At 36.6% G+C, this 18,109-nt stretch overlaps 1 protein-coding gene across 1 annotated transcript; it reads right to left on the reverse strand.

Annotated features, from left to right (window-relative positions):
* Positions 1–296: 296 nt before the first annotated feature.
* Positions 297–17,323, reverse strand: GUF1 (GUF1 homolog, GTPase). The gene is made up of 17 exons (XM_032185959.1): positions 17,099–17,323; positions 16,021–16,132; positions 14,470–14,618; positions 14,137–14,217; positions 13,501–13,578; positions 13,039–13,122; positions 12,665–12,729; positions 11,402–11,605; positions 9,769–9,908; positions 8,477–8,600; positions 7,760–7,892; positions 5,447–5,590; positions 4,605–4,738; positions 3,578–3,679; positions 2,714–2,833; positions 1,795–1,831; positions 297–845 (listed from the first exon to the last, which is right to left on the reverse strand). The coding sequence occupies exons 1-17, from the start codon at positions 17,234–17,236 to the stop codon at positions 708–710; spliced, it is 1,983 nt and encodes a 660-aa protein (XP_032041850.1). The 5' UTR covers positions 17,237–17,323; the 3' UTR covers positions 297–707.
* Between the last annotated feature and the right edge of the window lie 786 nt (positions 17,324–18,109).

Genomic DNA, 18,109 nt, shown 5'->3' on the forward strand with positions numbered 1-18,109 from the left:
TCCTGAATATCGATGAATGGCAAAGCCTTGAATCCTTTGGGAGGTAGGCAAGTAGCTGTAAACACTGTATAGAGCATGGTCATTAACTTCTGTCTCTGATTGCTTGGTGTACATTACCAAAAGCAACAGAAAAATAAATGCATTTAACTAGTTTTTATAAGTAAGAACTCAAACTTTAACATGAAGAACATAAATTGCATATTGACAGTGCACTAGCATTAATATGTTGTTAGGATATGTCCAGAAGGAAGTCGTTATAGCCTGAATCACTCATAGTTGTAGGAAAAAGCTAGGAGTATAGCTTTTCCTGCTATGATTTCCTGAAAAGAGCAACTTCAGCAAATAAAAAAGGAAGTAACATTTTTGTGGCAACAACTGTTTTAATAAAGTATTTGAAATAATTTAAAGGTAGGGATAATTTTCTGCCAGATTTTTCCTGTTCTGTCATACAAAGGCTTGCAAGTGTTAAGAATATCAAACTTGGGTGAAAGTACAATGATAACTTTTAAATTCAGTGAAATAAAATGAAATAACTAACTTCATGATAATCTGCAACAGTCTGGATAAGTACAAAGCTTATATTCCCACATATTTTACATTTACATCATTTTAAGAAAATTATAAATTAATCTCTCTCTGTTATAAAGTATACATTAATTCAAGTATGCTACTGTCTGTAAGAAGATAATCAGCTGCATGGCAGTGATCTATTTGTCAGGCTGTCTCTTTAAAACACGTATAAAGGCATCTCTTGGTACTTCCACATTGCCAATTTTTCTCATCAACTTCTTCCCTTCTGCCTGCCGTTTTAAAAGCTTCATTCGTCTTGTAATGTCTCCACCATACTAAGAAAAGGAAAAATATTTTATTAAGCTTAAATGCAACTACAGTATACCACAGTAACACTAAACTCAAGGGCTTAACCAATACTCAGAAAGCCTTGTTATATTACAAAATATTTTATACTGCAAAGTTATCACAAAAAAACACTAGTTACAAAGAATAAGAGCAACTGAACACTTTCATTTGGACAATTACAGGTAAATTCAGCTATATACATGTTTTTAATCACATAAGCCTGGCTGACATTACATACAACTATGGTTGTACCTAATAAGGTATCCAGATATTTTTGGAACAGCAGTAGGATGCTGGCTCTAATACACTGGGCATCTTGACTACCACTTACATCCAGATAAATTAACTGAACCCTTATACAATGTTAAACACCATCCAACATCAGTTGTCAGAACTCTTAACAGTTGTGAGAAAGGGACAGTCGCTTAATCTTTAACACGTTAGCTTGAGACCTGAGGACAAGATAATTGAGGCATCATGTTTTTTTTTCCCCTATAGTTTTGTCCAGTCTTGTCAGCATTATGATTTCTTACTAAAAACCTACACAGAAGTTTTGTTGCAACCAGTCTCTAAGGAAGCAGCACTTCATTATAATTACATTAATCATCTGAAAAAAACTAGTTAGGAAATGTGTGAAGTTAGACATTATGCGTCTACTACTATTAGTAAGATGTTGAGGAGACAGGAGTGAACACAGACACTAGGAAACTTTGAAAAGGCCAATTACTCCTTCTGATCCCCACTTTTACTGGAAGCAACTAGATGTTACACGAAGTTAGAAGTAAAATTTTAAAAAAGTGTCTGTCAATATTCTATTTGGAACGCAAGCAGAACATGTCTTTGTGGGGTTTTGTAAGGGAATATACAGCCCATCTTAGCAAGACTCTTGGGTTTACATATATTAGAAATAATAAAAAACAAAAATAAAAAACTTACACATTTTGCCACAACATTTTTCCTGTAAGCTTTCAGTCTGTAAAACAGAATACCATACATACATTAACAGAGTAGAGCATCTCCGGTAAAGCTAAAGAGTGAGTTGTCAAAACGCTGAGCATTGCTTTTTTGCTAGATTTTTAAAAAGCACCAGAACCATTTCCATATTTTGTATACAGAAAATGAAGCTTTAAACAAGATTTAAATTCACATTTCTCAATTTGAGAAATTTTCCTTCAGGTACATAACACGTATGTAAAATTTAAATTTATGTTTATTTAGGACTTCTGCTATAACTCTTTAACATTCAGGTTTCCTACATGCACATGTAGCACATGAGTTCTTACAGCATCTCTGCTTGGATCCCCACTTTTATTTTTTTTTTTTAAGCACAATTTAAATTTAATTTAGACATCAACAGCAAAAACGTGACATGAAGCAACAATGAAGTAAACAGTTTGTTCTAAAAGCGAGTGCTGTTTAGAAATAACTGTATGTGCTCAGCTTGCAAGACATTTCCTTTGCAACAGCACAGTTCAGTTCTTCATTTTGCTGACTCAAGCAGAAAATCCATTATTCCAAAGGCAGATAATCTTTTTCAACACTCAATCTTTTTCCACTGCCAGAGAGGAAGTAGACACATGTGGCAAGTTATACTTTGGCCATTAAGTGCTGACCACAGGCAATTTAAAATAAGATTGTATACATTTAAGTGAAAATATTTAAGTTCTTATTCATAGTGACAGCTCAAAAGTATGATTTATTTTTTCCCCAAGAGGTCTGGTAGCACATACAAGGAAAATACGATTCTACAGTAAAAAAAAAAAAAAAAAGTACTTTAATATGTAAAACTAGGCAGGACATTAAAAGTTCAAGTTTTAAATAGCTTTAAAAAAAGTAAAACAATGGTTTCACTTACGTTTCTCTTGCAATTATTTTCTTGCCAATAGCAGCCTGAATGGCTATTTCAAACAATTGTCTAGGTATAGCATCCTTTAAACGTTCGCACAAGAATTTACCAGTAGCGTAAGCTTTATCACTGAAGCAGAAAGTTTTCATAAAGTCAGTAACTCCTCAAATATATCCGTAGAACAAAGTGTTTGAGAAAAGAGTTATAACAAAGGCTTTCATTTTATCTTCTAAGTTAAACCGACCAGATAACAAATTTACTTCTAATGAGTTGTCTCTGTATGTCACCAATTACAGAAAACTTTCAACATGTAAGTTTAAAATATTTGTAATAAATATCCCAATCATCTATCACACTGAAGCTGTACTGAAAAATTTCACAGCTTTAAAATGCTATTTTGAACTAGAGGGGAATTTCAAGGGGAAATTTTATTTACTGTTTCTGTAATAAGTAGATCATTTGACCTTTCATACCTACATTTTAGAAATATCTTATTACAATGAAAGTTGGGTGGTGTTTTAACGTACTATAGCTACCTGCTAATCAAAGTTATCCAACCATATTTAGCTTATGCATATACATAAGATTTTGGAAAGAGAAAAATGACAAGAAGTCTAGAGAATTACAAGACAGCATTTGAAGGAGGACAAAAAACAAGAAAGTTGATCACCATCCCTTTCCAATAATCCTGAGAAGTTACAGAAAGGAGAACTAACATTGTGAGAAGAAAACAAAGCAAGGAACTCACTCCTGAGACACTTATGTAAACTGAATCATTTTAGCAAGCATTTATCATATATTAGTAATACATGTTTTCATTGTGTATTAATAAGAAGTCTTAGTTCTTTAGAATAGAGAATCCAGTCAACCTACCAGTGTATGATAGTTGCCAGTTCTTCAACTGGATTTCCATTTAGAAGAATATCCATTTTGATAAGGTCTGCTGCCTGGTATCCTGCATCTTCATAATCAAAACTAAACAAAAAGTAACTTAAACATTAGTGATGGTTTTGTAAAAAATATATTCTGCATTCTTTGTTCATTAAATTTTAACTTTTATAAACAATTCTTAATGCAACACTTGAGCATGATGTTTAATAGTCTCACAGTAGGTCACTGTTATCCAAAACAACTCAGACTTCAGCACAGATAAATCTCGTCTCCAAGGCAGCAGAGGACAACATCTTACCTTCCAGCTACTAACCAAGGCAAATCAATCAAATATCCACACGCTTATTGCAATCTCTTCAAGAATATATTCAAACACTTGGAAGTGTCAGTTGGAAATTCCTTAAAACTCCAGTCAACAAAACCCTTCAATACAGCCTCTAAACACTGAGTATTGTAGATGTCAAATGATTCAAACGCTAACGTTAGACTGTTTTCTTCTTCTTACCCCTCTCCTTTGATACACTGTTTATATGACCCATATTATCATAATCTCTGAAAACTACATTTCCCTCTGAAAGAAGGGAAATTGTCCCCCTCTACACTGTCCTTGTGAGGCCCCACTTGGAGTACCGTGTCTCCAGCATGAGAAGGATGCAGAACAGAGCAGGTCCAGAAGAGGGCCACAAAGATGATCAAGGGCTGGAGCCCCACTCTGTCATTACAGATGAGAAAGACCCATGTAGAAGTGAGTGACATTCTGTAAGTCATACTGGATAAATAAGTATCACAAATGCAAACGATTATTAGGTAGTAATGCATATTAATTGTTTTTCAGATTTATTTCCACTCTTCTTCACATTGAATCTAACATATTAGGGTTGAAGTAGAACTAGATTTGCAGCACTAACAAAGGAATATTCTTTTTTATGCCCTTCCATGTTTTCTTTTTTCCACTTCCTCCTCATGGTCCAGGGCAGAGGGAAAAGGAAGACGGAAAGAATATAGTTACCTTGCATAACCAGAAGACAGAGACTTAAGAGCATCATAAAAATCCACCACAATTTCATTCAGTGGAAAAAGGTATTTTAGCATAACCCTGTGTTCATCAATGTACAGCATATCTTTCTGGACTGCTCTACGGTCCTAGACAATAAAAAAATATTTCAGGTGACCTTGAAACATTTTCTACAAATAAATGCAGAGCAGATTAAAATGAACAACTATCTGTTCTTAAAAATATTTTATGAATTCCTTTCGATAGATCATATAATTCTCTGTGCTAATATATATAATACAAAACAGTATAATTGTATCTTAATATGTTAGAAGTTAATAAAAATACTGTGAACAAATTATAAAAAGACAATAGACCTAGTAGTTGAAATAGTTTTAACTAAAAATATTTCAAATGCAGTTTGGGAAATGCATTTTACCATCACTATTGTAACTGTACTCTCCAGAGAAGCACTGTAAAGCAATATGAAGCCTCAGTAAGGGTTGACAAGTATCTTACTTCATTAATTTACTTCTAAAAGACCTAAGATCTTACTCTCCTGCTGCAGATTCCATTCTTTCAGAAAAAGAAAACTAGCTATGAACTTTTCTATTACACAGTGCTCAAGCAGGTACCTGATTATCATCGAGCTTGAACTTTCAGTACAGGGATTCCATACAAGTAATTTTACACAGTGTAAGATACAGTTTAAAATATTTTCCGTCAAAATAATTTAGTAATTACTGTCAAAGATAGCAATATATTAGATAACAGTGACATCTAGAATCTTCACTTTTTTAAAGTATGATATGAAGATTTTAAAAATGCCTATGACAAAACTAAAACCGTATACCAACCTGACACAAAACAATTATTTTCCCAATATATTCTTGAGGTGTTACAATAGTACCAAGAACAGTTGGCTCCAAATATTCAGATACTGAAAGTTTATCGGGAAACTGAGCAGGGTTGATAATGGTAATCTCTGCTTTACCATACTCCTGAAAAACAGACAAACAAAAAGCAACCGATACTGTTATTTCACAAGCAGAGTGAATTACATGCTTAGGAAACGAGACAAATACAGCACTGGAAAAGGCTAAGAAGTGTTTCAATTATTTGGGGACAACTGTGAATTACGGAACCCAAATTCACACAAAGCACAACTTTAAAAAGAGACTTCTACATCACATACAGCAGTTCCTGGATTAGCATATCTTTAAACATGTCACCTAGATCATCAGTTGCATAATGAACCAGAAAAACTGTTTTCTCTGAAATCAGTGAAAATGAAGACTACAAGAACAAAACACGATATTCCATTTCCTCTTTTTTTAAGTTCTGTATCAATTTCAAAAGGTTAGTTTCACGCATTAATTTAATTGTCCTTAAAAAATAGGGCACCTTTCCAGTTTTAGCTATGTAAATAGCACAACTTATTATGTACAGTGGTAACTGGAGTCTGTATGGATCAAAAGTACAATATTTTATACGGAGCTACATATAAATGTTATGGCTGGGAAGTCATCAATGAGGCAGCTGTTGTCCAGCATTTTTGGTTGTCCTTCACTGATATCTCTTATTTATTGTCCATTGGTAAGTTCCCCCACTGCCCTAAACATGAAATCATTATTCTCAATCTCTTCAGCTACTAGCATCAAAATTTTTGACACTAAAAGCTTAGAATCCCATGCAGTATAAGGAAGTTGGTCCATGTAATAACTTTGCAGGAATAGCTTAAGAGAAAATACAGTGTTAATATTATAATAATAAATTTAATTAGCCTAGAAACTATTATTCTGTTTTAAACACAAGTATACGTAGAGTTCAGACTCAAACGACTGAAGATTAACTTGTTTGGAGATTATTAGAATTTAATGTTTCCATGTTGGATTTACTATTAAATAACATTTTTTCACTTCTGAGCTTTGAGAACAACTGTAATAAGTTTGAATCTTGACAGTATAACACTCTCGCCTCTGTATCCCTCAAGCAAAGTTGGAAGAACTGAATACTCTTCTCTATATCTGGTTCCTGAAAGTGTTTTTGGGAAAAATGATATAAATTACTGTTCATTAGGATAGCCAACTAAGCATTTTATCCATTTTTTTTTTTTATTTTTTTTTTTAAACAGAAGTGCTCAGAGCTAGCCAGTGGTATTCACAAAAAATAGGCTTAGAACTTAAACAGTGGGCTTAGAACTTAGGTTTTTGACTCCTGTGCAGGTGTTTTCATTATCTAGCTTTTCCAGTTCAACATCCCTTTACGAACAGGAGTTATCCTTCTGAAATATGGACAAAAGGAAGGTTGTGTTTCTTATTTGTATGTGTATAACCCACCTGCACAACAAAGCAAGTGATTATATCACTTTCCTCAGGAAGACAGTGTTTTTGAACAAGGACCCAACATTCTGCACTGTTTGAAAACTTCATTCCAGTGTCCCATACCAGCAACCAAGAATCACCTATGCAACAGAGGTGTCAACTGCTTAATTCATAGCTGCTACACTTCCTAAGGGAAAAAAAGCTCAAAATAACTGCAGAAAAGTTCTACGTCTCAGAGGTTACTGTATCTGCAAGGTTTCTCATTCAAGTTCAGAATTCACAGATTTTCTATACTGTTTAGAAGAACGTTGAATATTAAGGAGTTAGCCTATTTGCAGTTTACTCTGTCAACAGATGTTCTGAAGTCCAGCTTTGTCTGCCTCAAACATGGGAATTTTCACTGCAATCTGTTCAATGAGCTTTGCATATAGCTGTATCACTCTGATAAAAAAAACTGACTCATCAGTTCCTGCTGCCAATCTGCAGTAGTGTTACAAGCTATTCCTAAAAACGTTAACATCTTCTGACTGGTGAAGTCTCAAGATTATTTTCCCTGCTTTAAACTCAGCCCAGTCAGTATGCACTCAAAACAATATAGCAGGAAATGTTGCATTGTATATAGTGTCATATATAAGGTATATTGTATGTTGTGTCCTCTGTCTTCAAATACAGGTGCACAGGTGAGCACTTCAAGTGCAAAGAGAAAAAAGTTAAAACCTATTTTAACTTAACAGTCTTAAGAAAACCATTAAACATCTATGTTTTTAATGTTTACCATAAAATAAAGTACTAGTCTATGTAAGAAAGTGTACATGCTTATTAGGAGGCTTTTAAGCTGCTGTTTACCTTTATCAACTTTGCTGAAGAAAGAACAGCTTTATATGGAACAGTAGGTGCAGTCAAAATAACAGACATATTATATTCTTGCTCCAAACGTTGATTAAAAACTTCCATATGTAAAAGACCAAGAAAACCTAATCTAGGGAAAAAAAGAAGTCTTGTCAGTCTAAGTATTTCTTTATCACCTGAAATTTCAGAGTGCTTTTTTTCTTCCCTCTGATATGTTTACACAGATAGTTTGGCAACGTCAGGCACAGGAAAGAACATTTAAGAGATTAAATAGAAGTCCTAAAAATGAACACAGTCTCTGAAAACAAACAGTATCACAACAAATTACATACTCCATGTGAATACAGAACATTAGAAAAACTTTTGATCTTTACCTATCATTAAACTGAATTAAAGCTTCTAATCTTTTACAAGGAGGCAGTTCTTTACTCTGAGGGTAGTGAGGTACTGAAACAGGTTGCCCAGAGAAGCTGTGGGTACCCCATGCCTGGATGTGTTCAAAGCCAGGCTGGATGGGGCTATGGGTAAACCTGGTCTGGTGGGAAGTGTCCCTGCCCATGGCAGTGGGGCTGGAATTGGATGGTCTTTAAGGTTCCTTCCAACTCAAACCATTCTATGATTTTGAATTCATTTTAGTTCAATTTTCAGTTGACTTAAATCTGCATTCTCAATTTGTGAACAGTTCCAAAAATGAAAAGAGTATAAAAGCCTCACCTCCATCCAGCTCCTAAGGCAAGGCTACTGTCACGATGAACTGTCACACTGGAATCATTCAATGTCAGCCTTTCCAAAGCACTCTTTAGATTATTATATTCTGTTTGATCTACAGGATACATTCCTGTCAAAACATATTAGACACAAGTGCTGTGATGGAGAGCTTTATCTTTACTTAGTCACACTTGTAGTGTGTACCTTTCAAATATGCCTCTTACTATGAACACAATAATAAAATCAGGAATAACTTACTTTGTTCTAACTAGAAATTTAACTTTTTTTTTTTTTATTCTGAAAAATATTATGCTATTGTACTTTAAAAAGTCTTCAGAAGAAAGTTTTAGATCACCTTGGAGAAACAGAAATTAACATTCAAACCATAACAGTAGAATAATCATCTAATAGTAGAATAATCATCTAATCCTTCACAGCTGTGAAAGATGCAGAACTGAGTTCAATTTTGTGCAGACCTACAATGTAAACAAACAGCTTCTGCATAAGTAAATGAGCAGACATATCTCAGGGATGTCCCTTCAACATGTAATTTTTTAAATGAATAAAAGCAGTTGCCTGTATAACTGCTGCTTGAACTAGGTTCCACTTTTCACATCATGTGTTCACATGATGTAGATTCCTCTTCATCAGGATGCAACACATGTACACACGAAAAAACACATTATTTACAGGATTACACTTTTCCCTTCTATATACACACACAGCATATGTAGTAGTTACTGAAGGTGGCAGCAACAACTCAGTAGAACTGACTGACCTTAGCAAGTCAAATATTTTTTAATTACCTTGAATATTAGCTTTGGTACTTTACCACATTTAACAAAAATGAAAAAGTTGCTCATTTCTTTAAAGAAATAGAGATTCCATAGTAAGTATACAGAAATTAATTATTATCAAGACGAAAAAGTCTATTCCAAGAAAACGGAATTAATTTTTCGAAGTGTTAATCCTTTTCCAGCTACAAAAACTACTGACATTAGAAGCAATAACCATGGCTAAAATTACACATTAGTCTCGTATTCATCTAAAACCAGCCTGCAATTATTATTAATCTTACCTGTTAAATCACAAACAGGCAAAATTACACAAGGGGAAATTACACAAAGCTATATAAATGGTGTGTGCCTCTGCAGCTTAATTTTGCTACAATTCTAATCCTTATAACACTTAATATATGCAGACATTAGAAGCTCTAATAGCTTTTAGAAGCCTTAACAGCTCTCCTGCTCTTGCTGCTGGAAAAAAAATGGTTTCCCTTTAATTAGTTTACTCCTCACCTGCAAAAACCATTGGCTTCGCTGACTTAAAGCCAGGCAAAGGCTCCACTGGCTGTTTATGCATAAACAGTGTGTCTCCTATTTGGGCTTCTGTTACTTCTTTCATTCCAGCAATCAGGTAGCCCACCTGTCCTGCATATCTGAATAAAATTGGGATTATATGGACGTGCTTCTTTGCATTATCACTATTTCCACTATTTTTCCCCAGTCCAGTCAGGTATTCAAATAAATCACCCCCCATGCAGAGTCCAAAACCACATTTATGCTGTTTCTGATCTGAGTTGTGAACTTCATCTCAGGGGATGAACCACGTGTTGATTCAAGTAGATGTACTTATGTTACAATTAAACAGCACATTTACTTCTGGACTTTGAATTATGTGCTATTCCCAATTTGAAAGCTAGAGCTAGTCAAGGATCTAAGATGCAGAAGGCAGAACAGTTCTTAGCTGCCACCACAGCAACTCTCATACACTAAAACAAAGACAAACACCCTCCATCAGTACGCTACTATGTTGAGGAACCCATGGCAGATAAAAAAACAGAATTGTTTTTGATAAGAAAATTAACTCCATCCTAACAGCAGTCCCATACGGTGCCATGGTTTGGGTTCATGACAAAAATGGTGCTGGTAACATAAGTCTTCTCACCCCCCCCGCCCCAATTCTCACTCTGACCCTTCCAGGCTAGCAGGTGGGTGAGAGGCTGGCAGGTGTCACAGCCAAGGCAGCCAAACTGCCCAAAGGGATATTCCATGCCACATAATGCCATGCTTACTAAGAAAAAACAAATTGCATGATCTTTTCAAGGTGGCCACTCACTGACTAGCTGGATTGTCAGGCTGCTTGTGGGTGGTGGTAATGACTGATTTTATGTTACTTTCCCCACCACCACCTTCCCTTTCACTTATTGTCTTTATGTCAGCCAATGAGTTTTCCCTCATTTTCACTTCTGATTCTCTTCCATGCCCTGCTGGTGTTGGGGAAGTAAGCAAGTGGCTGATTGAGTGTTTAATTGCTGGCTGGGTTCAACCCGCCATACATAGTAACATAGTCTCTCACTCGAGAATCCCCCAAGAAAGTCAATGTGTACTTGGAGAAACTGATAAGGCTTCTCCACTAATTCTGAAGTGCCTGATTTTCTTCCCACTGCTGCCATGAAGAGCCAGTTTCTGGAAGGTGTTGCATTCATGGATTTAAAGTTTTCCACCCTCAAAATATGCTGCAGTAATTACTAAGATGAAGTCCCATTCCCTTCTACTCTCAAACAAGATAGTTTCTAGAAATAAACTGGACAGCTAAATAAGAGTATCAAATGCTAGTTTTAAAAAGAACTAGCTGTCCAGATTTTACATGTACTGCAGGTACATGTAAAGGTACATGTACAGGTACATACAATGGCTCCCTCCCCCTGGTAGTGCCTGAAAAACAGTCCTTTAAAGGTTGTGTCAGCACACCCACAATGAAAAAGACTGACATTTAGCATTCAATTGTAAACAGTAAGAAAAAATTAAAAAAAAAAAGGAATAAAAAGCAGAAAACCCAGCCTCACTATTCAAAAACAGAACAGAAATGCAGGATTTTGCATCTTACATCAATTTATGATTTTTTCAATTGAAAGAAATTTTTACTTACAGTTTATCTGTTGGCTGTTCGTTTGGAGTCAGAATTCCTACTTCATTAACTTCGTATCTTTTCTTTGTGTGTGCAGAAACAATTTTATGCCCTTTCTCAATCTCCCCGCCAAAGAGTGCAATGTTAGCTATGACACCTCGGTAATGATCAAAGGTGGAGTCGAATACTAAAGCTTTCAATGGATCAGTAGTATTAAAACTGGGTCTGCCACAAAAGATTTAAAACAATACAGTTAGATTTATCATTCAATATGAAATGAAATAGCACCCCCACTCCAAAAGCATCCATGTTAATATAGCTAAACTATGGAGTAATTTTCAGTAAACAAACACATACCAGACCTCATTTCACTGTTTCATTATGTATTATGCAGCAGGTCTTTACATTTAGTTTTTCCTGTGTGCAGTAGTAGTATAAATAGAAGAGAACCAAACACATACCCATCATTCCCATTTCACAACAAATGGAACTGATGCATAAAATATTTTATTATTTAGAAACAAGATCTGTTATATTCCAACGATCAGACTTAAAAAAAAAAAAAAAAAAGTCCATCAACACTTTGTTATCTTTCATGGAAGCTTAAGCTTGGATTTCATTGTGATTTCTTTTAAACGATAATTAGCTAATAATTGTAGTTCTCATATTAAGTAATAGAAAAAAGCAAAATGCTGGTTTGAAACTTAACTGTAATTCAGAAGTTTTGTCATCAAATTCCTAGATAAAGTAAATGAAACTTAACTTTAAAATGAAACTTAACTTTAAATATTGAGTTCAGGATATGAAACACTAAACTCTTAAATTGCCTTTATCACTAACACCATAACATTCAAAAGAAATAATATACCCTCAAATACTGAGCTTCAGGGGAGAAATCAATGTCTTTAAATGGAAGCTATATATTCAATGAAAACATCTTTAGTGGCTTTCCTCTCAACTTTCGTTATGAATTGAATTCATTTCCCTCCCCTGCCTCTTAAGAAAAGAGGTCTTCCCTGCTGACATCCATTATTACTTTAAAAACTTCACCATAGATACACACATTCATTTTTTAAAAGGTATCTTAAATGTAAAGTGCCATTTTTTCTGATTTACCGTTCAAAAATTAGATTTCTAGCTCAAAAATTAGATTTTCCCCCTACCACCTCTTTATAAAATATAGACCTGATTATAAGTTAATAGTAAGTGTAAAGCTACTGCCAATATACTGTATAAATACAACTCGTGGTTCCCTAGATAACCTTACAAGGTATTGTAACTTACGGTGGAATCTTCTCAATGACCTTTTCAAGAACTTTTTCAATGTTTGTCCCTTGTTTAGCAGAAATCTAAAACAAACCCAACAGTAATTTTATCAGAAATGTGTTTTTCACTTATTCAGTATCCATTAAAAGCATTGTCTTTACTTAAGATAGTTTTGCTGGTCATAGACAATACTACCCATACCAGCAACGTGAAGCACAGGATGCTATTACTATGAAATGCTTACTTGATTATAAATGCCTGTAATGAATCAGATAAATACATGTAGACAGATGACAGCCTGTTGAATTACTTGTGCGTACACAACTTTCCTTAGCTAGGAAGTAGATACAGGTATACTAGCAACTATACTATAAACCTTTAAGAGATCTTACCCTTATACATTCATTAACAGGGATATCGAACAGTTTCTCAATTTGTTTTTCAACTCTTTCAGGGTCTGCATTTTTCAAATCAATCTGAAAAACAACAAATTGCCAAATACACAGGCAATGGCATCTTATGCACAATCCAGCAATGTAGTTCCAAAGCATACAAACAAAGGAATCTTCAAGTGTATTCACAATACTAAACGTTTTTAGAAAAAGATATGTATCAAGAACTTTTCACTACCATGTTTAAAAACTGTGCAATTTCTCATTGTTGGTTACAAAAATGCTTCTGCATGTATTTTAGGAAATAAAAATGAAATTTCCAGTATTTACTGTAAAATATCAAAGACAACAAATACAAAAGTTCTTATTACATACTAGTTATTTTTTCATTACATGCTCCGATTTAAGGACACATTATTCATTACAACTGAACTATTTAGTATGAAATTAAAACTGTATTACCTTGTTTATGACAGGAATTATTGCAAGTTGTGCTTCAAAAGCAAGATAGAAGTTTGCCACCGTCTGAGCCTGAATACCCTAGAAAATATACATTAGAGACATATAACACATATAATGTAGAGCTTAGGGATATGGTTTAGTGGAGGGCTGTTAGCGTTAGGTTGGAGGTTGGACTCGATGACCTTGAGGTCTCTTCCAACCTAGGAAATTCTGTGATTCTGTGATTCTGTAACACAGAATTTCCCTGTTTCTTTTTAAGCATATTGCATATTCTTTTTTGGCATATGCTACCTACTCCTTCACCTGGGCGATGCAAAGTGGTTAATTCATTATACATATTGCTGAGAAAGAAAATTCCCAAGTATCATTTCTCATTATCTGAAAGCAGAAAAATTAATAATGTATGTGTAAGTACATTTTTAAAGATAGCAATTATTTACAGATAACGCCACATTAAGGAAAAAAGAGCAGTCATTTGACCATCATAAATGATGGTACAATCATAAATATGCCATAGTAAGCACTGTCTAAACACTGTGAGAATATGTCCATATTTAAAATAATTTCCTTAAATAAACTTTGGTTTCCTTAAGCAAACTGCTGAAATTCTAAGCAGAAAAAAAGTAAGAAATCTACCTCATTTGCATCCACTACAAGTATAACACCTTGACAGGCAGACAGTGACCGGGATACTTCATAGTTGAAATCTACATGGCCCTGTGGAAAAAAAAAAGTTTATTACTTCACATATTTCTGGAGTCCTTTTCAAAGGCTTATATATTGTAACAGTTTAATTTGTGTATCTGTCCATCTAAAACACAATTCAACAAATAATAACAAAAAAATAAAAGCTAAAAAAGGGAAAGAAAACACTGAATAAACACAAAAAGCCAGAAGTCTGATAGATCATTTTTAAATATAAAGACATTTAGCTTTGTGTGATTGAAACACTGTTTGTACTTAACTTACTGGTGTGTCAATAAGATTTAAGAGGTAGTTTACTCCTTTATGATTGTAGAAGAGAGATGCAGATTGTGCTTTAACTGTAATTCCCCTTTCACGTTCCACTTGCAGTTTATCCAGCACTTGTTTATTACGGTCAGTTTTAGCAATTGTTCCTAAGATGAAAAAAGTTTCATTAGCCTCATTTAAGAGACAGGCTCTGCAAATAATCCACTCTTGAAAATGCCACTAACCAGAAGAACATGGGACTTGCAGCTTCCTGAATAAACAGGATACAAAACAGTATGTTAAGTCTAAATTGGATCTTCAGGAGTAGCTAAATAATTTTGATGTTTAAGTAAGCTTTAACTCTTATCACTGGATAGTAGCTCCATGGCTCCAAACAGTGTTCATCTCAAGGGCAAAAGGAGGTTTATCACAGAGTCTGGAAGACCCAAATTCAAAGCTCCATTCTATAGCATTCTATAGGAAGTAAAAATGCCCACAGTGACATTTATAAGGTAATAACAAATAATAACTTTGATCTAAAGCTTCTCTCCCAGGTTTTGTTTTACCTACTCCTTAAATGAGGAAAAGCAAGACTCTTCCAAAGGGTTTTTCTGAGTAACTAAGTAAAGCTCTACTCGTAAATTGGGCTCTTCTTGGTAGACACAGCAACTGCTTTATAGCTTACCTCAAAGCACCCTCTAAGGTAACCTTTGTCTCTCTCCTCCAAGGTAAGCTTAGTTTCTGTGTCAGTTATATCTATAGAGATCGCTTAGCACTTCTGTCATATTTTCATTTTGTAAGGGGATTTAGATTTCCTTCCCTGAATAACGACACAAAAATAAGAACACTGAAGACAGTATCTCAGGGGAGGCCAAAATAAATACCTCTGAAGAAGAAAGCAACACAACTGCACTAACACTTAGGGTGGAGGAAAAAGCAAGTCTATGAATCAGTTGAGAGTCCATAAAATTTACACTTGACTACTAGCAGTTATTCTACACACTAAATCTAAATCAAAACAGAGCTGTACTTATACAGGATTATCAGCTTCAGTACCAGTGAGCTGCTCCACCATGTAAGACAGTTGTCTACAGTTTGCTTTCAAGAGGGAAGCACACTTACATATTAAGTAAAAACAGTTAGTTCCTCCTTTCAATCGCACTTCTGAAAACTAATTTAACCAGAATGCCTAGGTCATGATCGGTCCCCTTTTGTCCATCCCAAAAGCTGGCAGTAAGCCCTATACTTGCTGTGTACTGGTCTAATGGATGACCAGTCAGGAATGACAGGAGTACCATCTTAAGCTAGGAACTACACTCCTTTTCAATCTCTTTCCAGAATACATTCCTTTCTTGAGAAGATTACACACTTTCTAACCCCTACTTTAACTAGGTCTCAACCAGAAGGAGAAGTACTTTATATTCACATATATAATTCTACAACTTTTGCAGCCTGAAAGTACAAGCAACTTACTGGTAAGAAGTACAAAGGTAATAGCAAATTTAGTAATAAAGCTACAGAAATTTACATATCAAGAGAAGGTGGTGTGGATGAAATTAGAACACTTACCTGTAATTTCCAGCAGTCTGTCTGCTAATGTACTTTTGCCATGGTCTACATGAGCTATAATACTGAAGTTTCTTATGCTTTCCACAGGATATGTTGACATATCTATTTTTTCCTGAAAAACAGAAATTTCTTTTCACAAACCACAGATACAATCTCTATGTTCAATATGACTAAACCTTTAAAAGAAATGTAGTTTTTCTCTAGAATACGCACAGGTGGAAAACCTTAAATTGTCACCAGTGTTTAAAATACTAGCATTTTAGTCATACATAAACATATATTTATTACTGTGATTTACTAGTTTATTGATCAAAGAGTATGCAAAAATGTGTTATGAAAAGTAGTATGTTCCTTTGAATATAGGAAGTTGGAAAACTTAAAACAGTTTGTTAAACTCCTTCAGAACAATGCTGTGACATTACCTGACAATTCAGATAGCAATGACAGCCTTATGATAAGAAGCACCTTCGTTGAAAAGGAAGCTAGAGGTAACATGCACTTTGGCTAACGTAAAAATAAATAAATAAAATTAGAAAAAGCCTGACTACCTTGGCTCACACACAGAAGAGGTCCAGCACTAAAACTTTCTTTTTTGTTACTCCTGCTCATTACAGGTAATACAACACCTTTAAGACTGGCAGCTTTGCTTTTCAAAGCTTTTGCAAGACCTTTTTTCATCAGGTACCAGGAGACCCCTAGTAACAACTGCTGAAAAAACTGATCCCTAATTTCAGAGATACACTTACTCATCTCTCTTACCCAGACCATGCTTACAGCTCCAGGCCTGACAGAAACAGATGTCTGGAGATCTTTAGCAAAGCCTCGAGACCTATGCTAGCATCAGTGCACAGCATAAAGGCACGTTATATGTTTTAAGCACTTGCAGGTGCCTCGGCTTGCAAGTCCAAGTCCTCCTACTGCCAGAGTGAAGGGGTAGGGCTCCTGCAACGGGAAGTCTGACTCGAGAAGACACCACCTGTTTGTAAAAACCGCCTTCTACACGCAGGGCCGTTAAATCAGGGACCCGCTCCAAGCAAATCCCGCGCACGCTACTCCGCCGCCACGGGAGGGGACTCACCTTGCCGCCGGAGCTGTAGGGCCGCCGGCACGCCGCAAGCCCCGCAGCCAGCCCCGCTGGCGGGCCCCTCGGGGCGACACCGGGGCCAGGGCTGAGCAGCCGGGCCCACCACGAGGCCGCCCGGCTGCCGAAAGCCATGGCGCCCGCCGCTGGCTCAGCCCCTCACCGCGCGGCCTCAGCCCCCATGGCGGCCCGCCTCCGCTCGATCTCCTCAGCGCCGCGGCTCCCTGATACCTCCCGCCCCGGCACCGCCTCACGTCCCGCCCGCCGGCGCCTAAGATGGCCGCCGCCACAGGAGCCGCTGGAAGCGCCCATAGCTGGTGGAGGAAGCTATATGGAAAACACCTCCGCCTCCTGCCCGCCCCTCGCGAAAAAAAAAAATAAATAAATAAAGTAAAAAGTAGTTCGGTCCCGCTGCAGTTACCGACAGAATCGTAGATTATCCTGAGTTGGTGGAAGGGATCCGCAAGGATCATCGAATCCAGCTCCTGGTTCCACACAGGACCACCCAAAAATCAGACCCTGTGTTTGAGAGCGTTGTCCAAACACTTCTTGAGCTCTGTCAGGCTCAGTGCTGTGACCGCTGCCCTGGGCTGCCTGTCCCAGTGCCCGACCACCCTCTGGGTGCAGAACCTTTCTGTAACCCCCAGCCTGACCCTCACCTGTCCCAGCTCCATGCCGTTCTCTCGGGTCCTGTCGCTGTCCCCAGAGAGCAGAGCTCAGCACCTGCCCCTCCGCTCCCCTCGTGAGGGAGCTGCAGGCCGCCATGAGGCCTCCCCTCAGCGTACTCTGCTTGGGGCTGAGCAAACCAAGGGACCGCAGCTGCTCCTCACATATCTTGCACTCTAGACCCTTCATCACATCTATTGCCCTCCATTGGATGCTCTCTAATAGTGTTACAACTTTTTTATACTGTGATGGCCCAAACTGCACATAGTGATGCCACATCAGTGCAGAGCAGAGTGGGACAATCCCTTCCCTCAACCAGCTAGCAGTGCCATGCTTGATGCA

The sequence above is a fragment of the Aythya fuligula genome, chromosome 4 (assembly GCF_009819795.1).
Source record: "Aythya fuligula isolate bAytFul2 chromosome 4, bAytFul2.pri, whole genome shotgun sequence".
Taxonomy (NCBI): domain Eukaryota; kingdom Metazoa; phylum Chordata; class Aves; order Anseriformes; family Anatidae; genus Aythya; species Aythya fuligula.

Bases quoted from the DNA above. Each gene is read 5' to 3' on its own strand.
- GUF1 (XM_032185959.1), bottom strand. From the start codon at position 17,236: ATGGCTTTCGGCAGCCGGGCGGCCTCGTGGTGGGCCCGGCTGCTCAGC. The intron at 14,619-16,020 runs GTAAGTGTTCTA...TTTTCATCTTAG, and splicing joins CAGACTGCTGGAAATTACAG to GAACAATTGCTAAAACTGAC. The intron at 13,123-13,500 runs GTAATACAGTTT...GTTGTTTTTCAG, and splicing joins TAATTCCTGTCATAAACAAG to ATTGATTTGAAAAATGCAGA.